Genomic DNA, 16,360 nt, shown 5'->3' on the forward strand with positions numbered 1-16,360 from the left:
CATCAGCACAGTTTAAAAAAAGAACTTTCCATAGAGGCAGGATGAGCAGGATTTTTCCTCAATAATTCTCCCAGGATTTATCTGAAGGCTGCTGACAGCTCAGCTAAACTGCAGTTCTGCAGAAGATGAGCTATCTCTAAAGTCACAATAGGAACATGCTTTGCATGGAAAATATGGAGAAGACTTTTGTCTTTTAGCTCGGCAGATACTGCTTATTATGCAGTACTGTATTGAGTTCTGGTCCAAGAACAGCCTCAGATTATTTTTATCCTGTCAAATGGATGTTTGCTGAGAGCATTCTGTTAACTTATTAACATTGCTGGTTGTGTCTGAATATAAAGTATTTTCCTTTACCCTTTGCTGACGAGAAGTTAATAATGCAGACACTAACAGAGAACTCAAAATATCATGATAACAAAGCATCATTAAAATTATTTGAAATTTACATCCATTTCCAAAAGCAATTGATTAAGATGCCACGTGCAAGGTAATGTGCTCATGAGGTTGAGACTAATTATTATTGAGTGGAGGACTGATAACTGACAGGAAACAGCATTATCCTTGACTGCTAATTTTCATGGCAGCATGCTATAAACACAGCTGAGCGCATCAGGAAATAGGCCATGTACAATCTATATAAACGAGCTGGATGAAGGAAATAATTTATTATATCTAAGTTTACTAATGATATAGGAGAGATAAGCTGTGAGGAAGACAGGAAGAACCATTAAATTAGTGGCAAGACATTTCCCTTCACAATACTTTGAAGCATGAGAGGAAGTGTGAGGACTGTCACTTTGGTAGGAATAAATGAAAATCAGAATATTATTTGAAGTGTAGAACTATCAGAAAGATCATTACGTTCTTATGTAAATAACAGAAATCAGCATGTAGTACACAAAGTAAATAAGTCAGCAAATGAATTATTGGTCTTCAGTGTAAGGATGATAGAATATATAAAATAAGAACATCTTGCTGTATACATATAGGGATTTGAAGGGATCACACTTGAGAGCACCATATACCGTTTTAGTCTCCTTGTTTAAGGAGGGATATACTTGCTCCAGAATGCATAGGCATTAATTTGGAGATAAAGGAGTTTTCCTGTTGAAGATTAATCAGATTCTAAGGATAATTTATGTGGAGTCTAGAACCAGAGTATAGGTTCAGAATAAGGAGTCAACTAATTAAGATCAGATGAGGAGGAATTTCTTATCAAAAGGTTGTGAATCTTTATCTTTCTTCTCAACAGACCCATGGATGCGTATTCAAGACTGAGAGTGATTTTTGAATTTTGGGTTACCTAAAGTTATGAGGATTGAGTAAGAAGACACAGTTGAGGTCAAAGATCAGATTACCCATGGCCTTACTGAATCATAAACTGGGCTGGTGGAGGCACATACCCTTCACTTTCTCTTAATTCTAATAAGGGATGTAAATAAGACCATAAGATATAGGAGCAGAATTAGGCCATTTGGCTCATCGAGTCTGCTCCACTATTTCATCATGGCTGATCCAATTTTCCTCTCAGCCCCAATCTCCTACCTTCTCCCCGTATTCCTTCAAGTCCTGACCAATCAAGAATCTATCAACCAATTTAAAATAAAATCCTACAACATGGCATTCAAATAGGTTTATTAATAAAAGCTGGTATCCATGTGTTTCTTACTCAATTTAGAATTGCATTTTAGAAATATTTAAAATAACATCATTTAATTTCATAAATTTACAAACTCCCAATGTAATCACAGTACATTTCAATTTTACTCTTACCCGAATAGAGATACTCTGGTGTGTAAGCTGGCTTTACTGTGAGTGTTTTACTTTCGCTGATTTCTCTGTTAAGCAGAAGAACAGTAGCTACAGCTTGAAAATTATCACTGCAAGCCAGAGCTAACAAGAGGTGCAAAAGTAATCTTTTGCTGTGTTCAAACACCTCTGGACGATAATGATCAAGACCTAAAAATAGAATAATAGCAAATTAAGTACAATCTTAACCTTGGTATCCAGCTATTACATTATACTACATTGAATAATGATTGTAATGTTGATGTAAATTTGAGAATTCCTTGAGAACACATTTGTTCCTTCAGAAACAAAAGCTGTACTGGCAATGCATTTATCTCATGGATCTGGGCCTACTTCTTTTATTTTGTCAGGATTCAGGGATATCCAGGTACTTATGGGGTTAAAAATAAAAATCAAGTTAAAATGCAGGAATACAACATCTTTAAACAATTTTACAAACCTAGCTGCTTTGTGTGTGAACAGGTCAGTTGTCTGTGTCTGTCTTTAAATTAAAAGTAGCCTGTGGATTAAATTCTCCTCTTTGTGGACTGTATTGTGGAGTTTACTGTTATGATTTTGATTAAAAGCCTGGCTCTGGCTGCACATCCCAGTTGAATTTTGGAGTAATGAGTGAGTCAGATACCACACTATCAGAAATTCTGAACAATTGAGTACTGTATTTTTGGAGTATTACTATGAAAAACTGGAATACGGAATAACTAATTTTCAATATTGTGACTACTTCAATCTATTACAAAAATATAATATGAACCTACACCACTTGTAAATTCAAATATTTTTGTCAACTTCAAATATAAAAAACTAAAATTCAAACATACCTAGAAAGAGAGCATGAATTAACAGAGGAAGGTGTAGGGCCCAGTCTTCCCTGACACTGTGGTCAACCACCATTTCAGTCATGAAGATGACAGCAATGTTGCACCTGTTTCCACAGAAATTTGAAATATAATACTTGGCTGCTATACTGTGTAAGTTCTGCATAGCAATGCTATCAAAATTAAATATATTTAGTTACAATAAATCCAATTTCCAATAGCTCTATAGGAGATTGGAATGTACTAATATAAAACAGTATTCCATCATTTGCACATTGAATATAGCTACCTTGGACTGAAAACTGTGCTTCTGCATGAAGCTTGATTGTCAATACACAAATTCAACTACATATTCTGAACAGGAAGTTGTTAAGCGGTGTCCTAGTGCAGTTCCTATCTATTTCCACTGTGACAGAAATTATATCTGATGATGTTTCTCTACTTACCTGGCTTATGACCTTTACTACTGTTCATTCAATGTGCTCTGATGTATAGAAAGCAATAAGTGAAGTGACTAGGGGCTGTGTATCTATGGAGAAATCTCTTGTCTTCGTATCATATTGAGACACAAGATTACCCCAGAAGAATAGATCCTGCTCGAATTCTGGTCACCTTTGCACTGTTACATACTAAGGTTGAAAGATAAAAGATTGTATAGGTGAGTGAGATCAACTGCCCATCTTGTATTGTAGATTTTTAGTCGATAAATAAGGAAACATAAGGCCACCAAGATGGATGTGTGATCTTATTCACTTCATGGTACACTCATGTGGGGCTGGGGATGGTGGAAGCGGGGTGCAAGCAAGCTGATGTGACAGAATATTATTGTGGGTGGCAGAAGCCATATAGTTGGCTAATGCAGCCATATTCTGTTACTTGGCATTCCAGGAGGACAGCCAGAACTCATCATGGAAGCAGGTCTCTATGATATATGTATTTGAGTATAATGAAATTTCCACCATATACAGTGGCATGCAAAAGTTTGGGCATCCCTGGTCAAAATTTCTGTTACCATGAATAGCTAAATAGCCAAGCAAGTAAAAGATGAACTGATTTCCAAAAGGCGTAAAGTTAAAGATGACATATTTCTTTAATATTTTAAGCAAGAAAACTTTTTTGTTTCCATCTTTTACAGTTTTAAAATAACAAAAAAGGAAAAGGGCCCGAAGCAAAAGTTTGGGCACCCTGCATGGCAGTACTTAGTAACACCCCCTTTGGCAAGTATCACAGCTTGTGAACGCTTTCTGTAGCCAGCTAAGAGTCTTTCAATTCTTGTTTGGAGGATTTTCGCCCATTCTTCCTTGCAAAAGGCTTCTAGTTCTGTGAGATTTTTGGGCCATCTTGCATGCACTGCTCTTTTGAGGTCTATCCACAGATTCTCGATGATGTTCAGGTCAGGGGACTGTGAAGGCCGTGGCAAAACCTTCAGCTTGTGCCTCTTGACGTAGTCCATTGTGGACTTTGAGGTGTGTTTAGGATCATTATCCTGTTGTAGAAGCCATCCTCTTTTCATCTTCGGCTTTTTTTTTTACAGATGGTGTGATGTTTGCTTCCAGAATTTGCTGGTATTTAATTGAATTCATTCTTCCCTCTACCAGTGAAATGTTCCCCGTGCCACTGGCTGCAACACAAGTCCAAAGCATGATCCATCCACCCCCATACTTAACAGTTGGAGAGAGGTTCTTTTCATGAAATTCTGCACCCTTTTTTCTCCAAACATATCTTTTCTCATTGCGGCCAAAAAGTTTTATTCAAAAGGTTCAAAGGAATGTCTAAACAAGCCTTATGCATTTTTGAAACAAGTCCTGTGGACTGAAGTTAAAATAGAACTTTTTGGCCAAACTTTTGTTTCGGGCCCTTTTCCTTTTTTGTTATTATGAAACTGTAAAAGATGGAAATAAAAAAGCTTTCTTGTTTAAAATATTAAAGAAATGTGTCATCTTTAACTTTATGCCTTTTGGAAATCAGTTCATCTTTTACTCGCTTAGTTATTCACAGTAACAGAAATTTTGACCAGGGGTGCCCAAACTTTTCATGCCACTGTATATAAAAATCTAATTAAATCAATCAATGAAAGTCAAAGAGTTTATAGTGGTATTCTGAGCCATGATGGTCTCTTAGAGTACAAACTCTTGGGTCTTTGCTGTAGCCCTGCATTATGGGGTGGGGGGGGGGAGAGGGGTTACATTCCTGGAAAACAATCCATATTGTTATTTTCTGTAATATAAATGATTTCCATTACCCACTGTATAGTTGTGCATAAGTTGCTTTCAGGTATGGAAAGCAAAAAGTTGCCATCTAAAAAATAACAAAATTCTGGTGATCAAAAGGCATCCCATTATTAAGTTCAAGCTGAGATACCATTTCTTTATAGAGTCATAGAAAAGTACAGCACATAAACAAGTCATTTGACCCACCTAGTCCATTGCAAAACATCTTTGTAACTTAACTATAATCCGTGTCAACACATGGGTCAACACATTTCAATCCCATCTTGCCCTGTTCACTCATGTATTTTGTTTAACTTGGTGCAGCCAATGGAAACTAATTACCTAAATCTATTCATGCAGATATCTATAATGCATTCATTTGAATGGCAGCCAGAAAGGTGGCTTATCCTAATTATATAAAATGTTTATTTGTACCTCAGTATTTAATGTGTATGTGTGATTTATGATTGAGCATATACATGAGAAATGGGAGTAAGAATTATATTGACAAAGATGGTAATATACAGATGTGTATTCCAGGTTCTTGACTGGACATGGATCAAAGGTTACAGGGAGAAGGCCAGGAACTGGGGTTGAGGAGGAGATAGAAAAAAAGATCAGTCATGATTGAATGGCGGAGCAGACTTGATGGGCTAGATGGTCTATTCTGCTCCTATGTCTTATGGTCTTATGTGCAAATTTTTCTCAGGCCCCACACCATTCCACTGTCAGGATGAAAATTTATATATGTGACAGCAGATGGCCATCTTACATTGCAATTTATATACGAGTCTACAGACATCAAACAGCATAGTTGTGTAGTAGCTTTCTTGTATCATATAATTTGTATATTTACATAAAAGCTGACAGAAAATGTGCAATTTTCTCAGCAGTCTGAATAAAATTTGCCTAAATTATTTTATTTCACCCTTAATTCAAACACAATTTAATGTTACTGGTGTGAACAATTGCTAGGCTTAGTGGCTCTGTTTCATCTGTTGGATAATAAAGCAGAAATGTTAGCAACACTCAACTGGTTAGGTACCATCTGTGGAAAAAGAAGCAGAGTTAGAAACATCACAGCCTTTCTTCAGAAGTTGTACCTGATGTACTGAATGTTGCCAACAGTTTGTCTTTGAATTCCGGTAAGTGCAGTTTTTTGATTTTTATCTTTTGGATAATTGTACTGAATGAAATTTATTTTATGTAATGCACACTATGAAATCAGTACAATGCAACTCTTCCCAAATGAGCTTCTAAACTGTTTAAAGAGAAAGTATCTCACTGGTTGTTTTATGTGCTTGAAAAGGAATATCAACTTACATTTAAAAGTAGAATAAAAATACAAATTTTCAGTGTATCCTAGAAAATATTCTCAGCCATACACATTTGAAAAATACACATCAATATTTCCTATGATTGTACTTTGGAGGTCATTTAGTATTTCAGAAATCCATATTTCACAAAGAAGAAAATCCATTGTTGCTTCAGATTCCATAAAATTATCAGCTATGTTTCTGTTCTTATCATATTTGAGCATTTGTCTTTTCAGTGAAATCTTCCAGGATAGCTAAAGTTTTAAAGATTACAAGGAAACTGGAAAAAACATATCTAATGGCAAAGCCAAGACTTTACACTACACTTGAGACACCAGATGAATATGGACAATTTTGGAGAAGATATTAAAACAATGATTAAGGGAAAGAAAAAATAAAAATAGATGACATAAATGTGAATTCAAATCTCCCATATAAATAATACATTGGAAAAAACTAAAAAGTTTATAGTTTATTAGAAATGATAAAATAAACTTTCTGTGGAGGTGATGGGCAGGGTGAGGGTAATGATATTTTTGAATCTATCTTCACCAGGTGAAGGATGTCACACTAAAGTAGAAAGCATTAGTGGCATTGTACAGGATAAAATTAAACAGGTACTTAACAGGTTAGCAGTAGAAAAGGAACCCACACCAAGTGAAATGGATCAAATATTACAGGAGTAAATCAGGGTGGAAATTGCAGTAGCTCTAGCCACCATCTCACAATCCTTTTTAGATACATGCTTGTACAGACTTGCTGACTTGCAGTGGAGGTGGCCTTCAAGGGATCTACCTCTTTATTCTGCATACTCTCATTATGAGGAACAGTTTTCTTGACTGCATAGCTAAAAGTCAACAGCAAAGAAACCAGCAGAGTGGCACGAAAACGATTACCCTGATGGAATTCTGGTTGTCACTTCCCAGCCATTATTACTTCCCTGAAGTAAGCAATCCGTGTAATCTGTTGTCACACAGAAAGTGGACAGATCGAGCAAAGCCACCTTGTCTCCTGGTGGAATACCACTCATAGTCAGAATATCTCCATGAGCAGACCCCATCCCTAGGTTAATTCTGACTATGTGGCATGCATGCACCTGAGATTAAAAGTGAATGACTGTGTACTTCCATTTTCATTCTCTTCTGACTTTTGCACCATTCCCCGGTCAGGGTGAGGCTCTTAGGTCATTTGAATGCAGAAAGCCACAAAGAAGGGAGATGTGAGTTGAAAGCTTACATCTTTGAGAAATGTGAACCCAAAGACATTCGAGGAGATAAATACATTTCAGAGGATTAGAACTACAAGGAAATTGTTTTCAGCTTGCCAATGGGCACAAACTCTGTTGTAACATAGACTATACTGTCTCTTCCATGGAGTATAGCAATACAGAGGTATTTTCTCCTTATGTCCAGCTTGCCAATGTTGCTGGCAATTATGAATAGCTTCACTTACAATAAAAAAGATTGTTTTAGAAAAGTTTGTTCAACATGTTTGGGTTATATGCCTGACATTGCAGTGTGTGTAAGTTGTGAAATATGTGACCCTACTGAATTTCAGTGAACTTTAGACTTCTAAATCCTGAATGACAGAACAGATGGGAACAATGGGATTTTAGGATTACTAGTAAGATGACCTATGAAGGGGCTGAATAGCTTACTCCTATCTTGTTTATTTGTATAAGGGGAGCAATGAAGAAAGTGTGGATTGTACATATTTGAGGCTAGAGATTGCTTCCTGAACTATTTTCTCCCACAGACCTTGTAATAACTGCTTTGAAGAACCCCTTAGTTCTATGAGGATAGTGGAAACTTGCTCATGTTGCATCATGCCTGTTTGAACTATTCACATTTGCTGCTATAATCATTCATATCAATTCTTAAACCACTTTGGAGAAGTGTTGGATGGCTTTAATAGTGCATGCTAGATTCAAATGACACTTTTAAACTGCTAAGGCAAAACTTTACTCTGCAGCCTTAATAATGCAGTTTGGACGACATTCATGTTAATCCTTGCACTTGTTTCAGAGGATTAATCATACATCATCAGCCAGGCACTTGTTCTATTACTACACTATCCCCCCCATAGTAGCTACATTTGTTCTATATAATTAAAATTCTTTATTAGTATGGATCATTTTGAAAGCTACTCCTTACCTGTGAAGTGGCCCACGAGGTGTTATTGTTTCAGGAAGATAATCCACAAGTGGGGCCCAGCAACCCCCATTAACAGGCATTGGCAGGGGTTGTGGTGAATTAGCCTCAATAGTCTTCATCAACCAGCTAGCATATGGAGGCAATGGATCACCTGAAGATTGTAGACAGAGCAATACTGAGTTAATACCAGTAAAGTGTTAAAGATCTTGGTTGAAGGCAACTCCTTCTTTATCAATACTTGCCATTTCAATAGTTTAATACTCATATACTCAATACACAGCTTTCTTATCACATACTGGGGACAGGTATTGACTTTAGCATGAATAGTTAATATGGCAAATGCTTGCTTGCTTGCAATTAACTCATAATGGAAAATTACTTACGCTGGCCACAGGTAGTGGGTGAAGAGCTCTCAGCTTTGAACATAAAACTTATTGACCTTTATTAAGTAAAGTCTTTTACACAATTGAAATAATAATAGAGGCCTCATGATAATTTTGTTTATTCTATAAAATAACAATTGTCACTCTAGTTACAAATTTGAAGATTATAGACAGCTGTAAGCAATAAAAATATAGACATAAATCACACAGGTGATTACTGTGCCAGTCCAACAGGTCTACTTACCTTTTGCAGATCAGTAGCTGTCAACCTGCTCCTGGACCTCCAGCTATGGAATAGTCTATGAATGGTGACTAGCCCTCAGAAGGTGGAATCTAAGGCCCTACACCCTTCATGGGCCATACTGATGGCCTACCGAAAAATCTTTTCAACTGCCCTCATAGGTCTCTGATGATCATAACTACTTTAAGTAATTTGAAAGAAATCATAAAATAATAATAAACAAAAAACTAACCTTCACTAATGTTTCAGAATATGCTGAGTGACCCCTTTCAAATGAATGTGATTAGGCTACATATGGTAACCATGGTGTAAATCTGAGTGGCCAGATGCCCCCTCAGATTAGGATGATCTAGAACTGCCAATGGATTGTTGTGGGTTCACTAGTGCAGCAGGAGATCAGATGTGTCGGTGTTCAGTACTTCTGCACTGGCAGTGGGCAAGCTTGGAAGTTATGAATGCAATGACCTGTAGCAAGGACATAGATGGTGGTCCTCATATGAACTGACCTCCAACACGGGCACCACGGCAGCAGAGCAGTTAGTGTGATGCTATTGCAGCCGGGGGCATCGGAGTTTGGAGTTCAATTTCAGTGTTGTCTGTAAGGAGTAGGTACGTACTCCCTGTGGAATGTGTGGGTTTTCTCCGGGTCCTGCAGCGTCCTCCCATTGTCCAAAGATGCAAGGTAATTGGTCATTGTAAATTAACCAGTGATTAGATTGGGGTTAAATTGGGGTTGTTGAGAGTTGCTTGGTGGTGCAGCTTGAAGGGCTGGAAGAGCCTATTCCGTACTATATCTCTAAAAAGTAATTGTGTCTCCAACACATATAATCCTGAATTATTGCAGGCAACTGCTAATATTTGACAAAAATCCATAACCATATGCTCTGATTGTCATGACATCTATCTGATTGCCATTGCCATGGGGCTGTAGAGCTTCTGGTCAATGGGGATTTTATTGATATTGTTGGTAAAGGACTGAGTAATACCACAATGAATGCTCAGGAAGTGGCTACTTGCAAAGGGCATTCATATCATCCACAAAGCAAATCCCTCCCCTGACCTCATTCAATGGTCACAGAAGAATTAAATACTTCATTGTAATAAAAAAACTGTTCTTATAAACTGCTTAATTAATATCTAAAACATAAATGTGCCTGCTTTGTAAAATTCTACCCCAGCTACTATAAATTAGTGTAGGATATAGGTGGATGGGTTATGGAATAGGTTATTGGGAAATTATTGAGTTTGGCCTCCTACTTTGTTGTAAGGAATTATGAAAGTAATGAAATTTCTTCAGGATAGTTAATCAGTGACAAGCAAGCTACATTGTCAATTCCCTCTCAAGTTGCCCCATTGCCCCTGCAATCAGATACCATTTACTTCCTCTGATTTTCCAATGTCCTTTGGTCTTTCACTTTTCCATCAAACTTCTACCCATCTTCACCCATCATCTTCCTGCCCCATTCAGTTGATTACCTTCATCCAATCTTTCCCTGATAATCTTTACCCCATACCTTAATCTTTTTAGCTCAATTATCTCTGCAAACCAACCCTGTCTTTACTTTCCTCAGTTTCTATACTGGCTCTTTTTTTCCAAACCTCCCTGATTTTTCACCATTCCAATCTTTCTCTGTAATTGTCCACCTTTTACCATGGTGGGAGATTACAAGGGTAACACTGATCATGTGGTCTGTGTATGAACATGTATGCAATGCCCAAGATTATTAGTTCTAATATGCACAATGCTTTCTATCACATGTATATGACAGATCTGGTCCCAAGTTGGCCTTGGATCATACTGATGGAGGGCTTCAACGTGTGTTTTTGTGTTTTGAAGAACTTTTATGTTTAAAAAGCCTGCAACATTAACTCTCACTTGCCACCCATGCATAAATTGGAATAGATGTGAATATGTTACCAACTTAATATAATACATAATTTAGAAAACTGAAGCAAACATGGAAATGAAAAATAAGTACTTGAGCATAGTGCATAGCTTGTATAGACTTGACAACCATGTAATCAAATTTTGAAGAATAACTTTATAACTCAATCAGGAATTAGTGAATTATCCTCATCTGGATATTTAATTATAACCTGTCATTTCTATTCTACAATCATCTGAAGTGGAGACTTTCAAATTTGGTTCCTTGGATCATCAAAAATGTCATTTTCTCATTTTCAAGTTATATTGGCTACTGCTCAATAGGCGCAGAGTTCATCTAACCATTGAAAAATTAAACTGTTTATTCCTAACATAACAGAAATATTAGGCAGCAACTGTGCAGGTCTGAATCTTTGTTTTGGATTTAATGGAAGGTATGTTAATCGTTTTGTTCATAAATTCCATGTGATGAGAGTCACATTCTTGTCTTGGTACTAATGACATAGGAAGGAAAGGCAAAGAGATCCTGAAAAGAGATTTTAGTGAGCTAGGTAGAAAACTGAGAAGCAGGCCCTCCTGGGTAGTAATTTCTGGATTGCTGCCTGTGCCACGTGCTAGTGTGGGTAGAAACAGGATGATTTGGTAGATAAATGCGTGGCTGAAAGGTGGTGCAGGGGGCAGGGCTTCGGATTCTTGGATCATTGGGATCTCTTCTGGGGGAGGGATGACCTGTTTGAAAGTGATGGGTTGCACCTGAACCCAAGGGAGATCAATATTTTTGTGGGCAGGTTTTTTAGAGCTGTTGGGGATGGTTTAAGTTGATTTGGCAGGGAGTTGGGAACTGGAGTGAAGGGACTCAGGAAAGAACAGATGGTAAAAAAGTAAAGATAGCGTGCAGTCAGACTGTCAGGAAGGGCAGGCAGGTGATGGGACATAGTTGCAGCCAACAGGCCGAGTATCAATACATTAGGGATGCAGAATCAGAAAGGATAGCAAATACGGTACTCAAGGTGTGTATCTAAATGTGCATAGTAAAAGAAATAAAGTGAATGATCTTGTTGCACTATTACAGATTGCCAGGTATGATGTTGTGGCCATAACTGAATTGTGGCTGAAGGATGGTTGTAGTTGGGAGTTGAATGCCCAAAGTTGCACCTTGCATCAGAGGGATAGGAAGGTAGGCAGAGGGGATGGTGTGGCTCTACTGGTAAAGAATGGCATCAAATCAGTAGAAAGATGTGACATAGGGTCGGAAGATGTTGAATCCTTGCGGGTTGAGTGAAGAAACTGCAAGGGTAAAAGGACCCTGACAGCAGTTATACACAGGCCTCCCAACAGTGGCTGGGAGGTGGACCACAGATTACAACAGGAAATAGAAAAGGTGTGTCAAAAGGGCAATGTTATGGTAGTCATGGGAGATTTTAACACGCAGGTCGATTGGGAAAATCAGGTTGGTAATGGACCTCAAGAGAGTGAGTTTGTTGAATGCCTAAGAGATAGCTTTTTAGAGCAGTTTGTCATTGAGCCTACTAGGGGATCAGCTATACTGGATTGGGTATTACGTAATGAACTGGAGGCAATTAGGGAGCTTAAGGTAAAAGAACCCTTAGGAACCAGTGATCACAATATGATTGAGCTCAGCTTGAAATTTCATAGGGGGAAAGTAAAGTCTGATGTAGCAGTATTTCAGTGGAGTAAGGGAAATTACAGTGCTATGAGAGAGGAGTTGGCCAAAGTAAATTGGAAGGAGCTGCTGGCAGGATGTCAGCACAGCAGTAATGGCGTGCATTTCTGGGAAGAATGAGGAAGGTGCAGGACATGTGTATTCCAAAAATGAAGAAATACTCAAATGGCAAAATAGTACAACTGTGGCTGACAAGGGAAATCAAAACTACTGTAAAAACAAAAAAAGAGGGCATACAATAAAGCAAAAATTAGTGGAAAGACAGAAGATTGGGAAGTTTTTAAAAACCTACAGAGAGCAACTAAAAGTGTGTAAAGGAAGAGAAGTGGGTGCAGTTATTATTACAAGAGAGAAGGTGCTCAAAAAGCTGAAAGACCTAAAAGTACATAAGTCACTCGGACCAGATGAACTGCACCCTAGGATTCTGAAAGAGATAGCATTAGAGACAGTGGCAGCATTAGAAATGATCTTTCAAAAATCATTGGACTCTGGCATGGTGCTAGAGGATTGGAAAATTGCAAATGTCACTCCACTCTTTAAGAAAGGAGGAAGGCAGCAGAAAGGAAATTATAGACCAGTTAGCCTTACCTCAGTGGTTGGGAAGATGTTACCTGAGTCAATTGTTAAGGACGAGGTGATGGAGCATTTGGTGACACAGGACAATATAGGACAAAGTTAGCTTGGTTTCCTTCAGGGAAAATCTTACCTGACAAACCTGTTGGACTTCTTTAAGGAGATTACAAGTAGGATAGATAAAGGGGATTTAGTGGATGTTGTATATTTGGATTTTCAGAAGGCCTTTGACAAGGTGCTACATATGAGGCTGCTTACCAAGTTAAGAGCCTGTGGTATTACCGGAAAGTTCCTAACATAGTTAGAGCATTGGCTGATTGGAAGAAAGCAGCAAATAGGAATAAAAGGATCCTTGTCTAGTTGGCTTCCAGTGACTAGTGGTGTTCTGCAGGGGTTGGTGTTGGGACCAGTTCTTTTTATGCTCTATATAAATGATTTAGATGATGAAGTAGATAGCTTTGTTGCCAAGTTTGCAGATGATACGAAGACTGGTGGTAGTGTTGAAGAAACAGGTAGGATGCAGAAGGACAGATTAGGAGAATGGGCAAGTAAGTGGCAAATGAAATATAATGTTGGAAAATGCATGGTCATGCACTTTGGTAGTAGAAATAAATGAGTGGACTATTTTCTAAAAGGGCAGAAAATCCAATAAATCTGAGACGCAAAGGGACTTGGGAGTCTTTGTGCAGAACACCCTAAAGGTTAACTTTCAGGTTGAGTTGGTGGTGAGGAAGGCAAATGCCATGTTAGCATTCATTTCAAGAGGTCTAGAATACAAGAGCAGGGATGTGATGCTGAAGAGGCACTGGAGAGGCCTCACCTTGAATATTAGAACAGATGTGCTGGTGTTGGAGAGGGTCCAGAGGAGGTTCACAAGGATGATTCCAGGAATGAAAGGGCTATCATACGAGGAATGTTTGATGGCTCTGGGTCTGTACTCTCTGGAATTCAGAACAATGAGGGTGGATCTCATTGAAACCTTTTGAATATTGAAAGGACTAGACATAGTAGATGTGGAAAGGATGTTTCCCATGGTGGGAGAGTCTAAAACAAGATGGCACAGCCTCAGGATAAAAGGGTGTCCATTCAAAACACAGATGTGGAGAAATCTTGTTAGCCAGAGGGTGGTGAATTTGTGGAATTTGATGCTACATGCAGCTGTGGAGGTCAGGTCGTTGGATGTATTTAAGGCAGAGATTGATAGGATCTTGGTTGAACTTGGATTGAAAGGTTACGGGGAGAAGGCCAGGAAATGGGGTTGAGGAGGAGGAGAAAAAGGATCAACCATGATTGAATGGCAGAGCAGACTCAATAGGCCAAATAGTCTAATTTTGCTCCTCTATCTTATGGTCCTATAATTTATTTTTACAAATTCAACCTGCTGAAGTGCATGCTTGATTAATGGAGACTGCATCAAAATCTATAGAATTCCTCAGCCTTTATTAAATCCCTAGTATCACCATGTATAATGGTCTGTCCCAAAATATATTCTTGCGTGTAAATACGTATATAATGCAACAGTCAGGAGGGAGCATTTTCTTAAGCTACATAATGATTAGCAAGCAATACTTACGTTTGTATTCAACCTTGATGTACAGAACACAGATTTCATTAATTAATTAAGTTTGAACATTTACTTTGTACAAAATATTGCAGGAAAAGCAACCCATTTATCTCACTGTCAATTGCAGATAACATGAACTTTATTAGAAATTAAAATGAAGAATTGAACTTACCTTTCTCATCATCATAGGAACCACCAGAGCTATTGCTGTACCTTGACTCAAGACGAGAATGTGCTCTTATTACAACATTGCTGAACCTTCAGAAAATGTCAAAATGTCATAAAAAGCATTCTCAGAAGGAAAAGTTATGTTTTATTATATAATAAGAAAATCCCAGTTTTCATTGGATCAAATAAGATGGCGTGGTTGCATAGTGGTGAGTGTAACTATTACAGTGCCACTGACTCAATCCAATTCTGCAGCTGTCTATAAGGTATTAGTATATTCTCCCTGTGACTGCGTGGGTTTCCTTTGGGCGCTTTCGTTTACTCCCACATACCAAAAACATATGGGTTAGTAGGTTAATTGGTTACATGGGTGTAATTGGGTGACACGTACTCTTTGGGCTGCAAGGGCTGATTACTGTGCAGTATCTCTAAATAAATACTGTTTATGATCTTAGTTTAGGAATCTTTTTTCTGCTTCTTCACTCAATCCTGAAACATCTGGACAGCAAAGGTGCATACATCAGGATGTTCTTTATCAACTACAACTCAACTTTCAATACTATCATACCCCCAGAACTAATCAGTAAGCTTTAGGACTTTGGCCTCAATACCTCATTGTGCAATTGGATCCTCGATTTCCTCACCTGCAGACTACAGTCAATTTAGATTGGCAATAACATCTCCTCCATAATCTCCATCAGCACAGGTGCACCAGAAGTCTGTGTGCTTAACCCCCTGCTCTACTTGCATTAGACTTATGACTGTGAGGCTAAGCACAAATTCAAGCTTACTGACAACACTACTGTCATTGGGTGAATCAAAAGTGGTGATGAATCAGCATATAGGAGGGAGATTGAAAATCTGGTTGAGTGGTGCTACAACAACAACCTCTCACTCAATGTCAACAAGACCAAGGAGTTGATTATTGACTTCAGGAGGAGGAAACTGGAGTCCCATGAGCTAGTCTTCAATGGGGAACCAGAGGTGGAGACAGTCAGTAACTTTAAATTCCTCAGTGTTATCATTTCAGAGGATCTGTCCTGGGCCCAGCATGTAAATGTGATTACAAAGAAAGCATGTTAGCATCTCTACTTCCTTAAAAGTTTGCAAAGATTTGACATGACATCTAAATCTTTGACAAACTTCCATAAATGTGTGGTGGAAGGTATATTGACTGGTTGCATCACAGTCTGGTATAGAAACCCCAATGCCCTTGAATGGAAAATCCTACAAAAAGTAGGGGATACAACATAGTCTGTCATGGATAAAGCCCTCCCCACCATTGAGCACACCTACACAGAGCAATGTTGCAGGAAAGCAGCATCCATCAAAGACCTGCACCAACCAGGCCATGCTCTCTCCTTGCTGCTGCCATCAGAAAGAAGGTCTCAGAGCCTCAGGACCCACACCAGCAGGTTCAGGTACAGTTATTACCCCTCAACCATTAAGCTCTTGAGCCAGTGGGGATAACTTCACTCAATCTCACTTGCCCCATTATTGAAATATTCCCACAACCTATGGACTCACTTTCAAGAACTCTTTATCTCATATTCTTGATA

The 16,360-nt window shown here is 38.4% G+C and overlaps 1 protein-coding gene across 7 annotated transcripts in view; it reads right to left on the reverse strand.

The window, feature by feature from the left end:
• The window catches only part of frya (furry homolog a (Drosophila)), a 283,598-nt gene that overhangs the window by 71,727 nt on the left and 195,511 nt on the right, over window positions 1-16,360 (reverse strand). For all 7 annotated transcript variants that reach the window (XM_072262934.1, XM_072262933.1, XM_072262940.1 and 4 more), the window contains 4 exons: window positions 14,806-14,891; window positions 8,304-8,454; window positions 2,628-2,731; window positions 1,774-1,959 (listed from right to left, as the gene is read on the reverse strand). In XM_072262934.1, coding sequence (XP_072119035.1) covers window positions 1,774-1,959; window positions 2,628-2,731; window positions 8,304-8,454; window positions 14,806-14,891 — 527 coding nt within the window. The remainder of the gene's footprint in view (window positions 1-1,773; window positions 1,960-2,627; window positions 2,732-8,303; window positions 8,455-14,805; window positions 14,892-16,360) is intronic.

The sequence above is a fragment of the Mobula birostris genome, chromosome 7 (assembly GCF_030028105.1).
Source record: "Mobula birostris isolate sMobBir1 chromosome 7, sMobBir1.hap1, whole genome shotgun sequence".
Taxonomy (NCBI): domain Eukaryota; kingdom Metazoa; phylum Chordata; class Chondrichthyes; order Myliobatiformes; family Myliobatidae; genus Mobula; species Mobula birostris.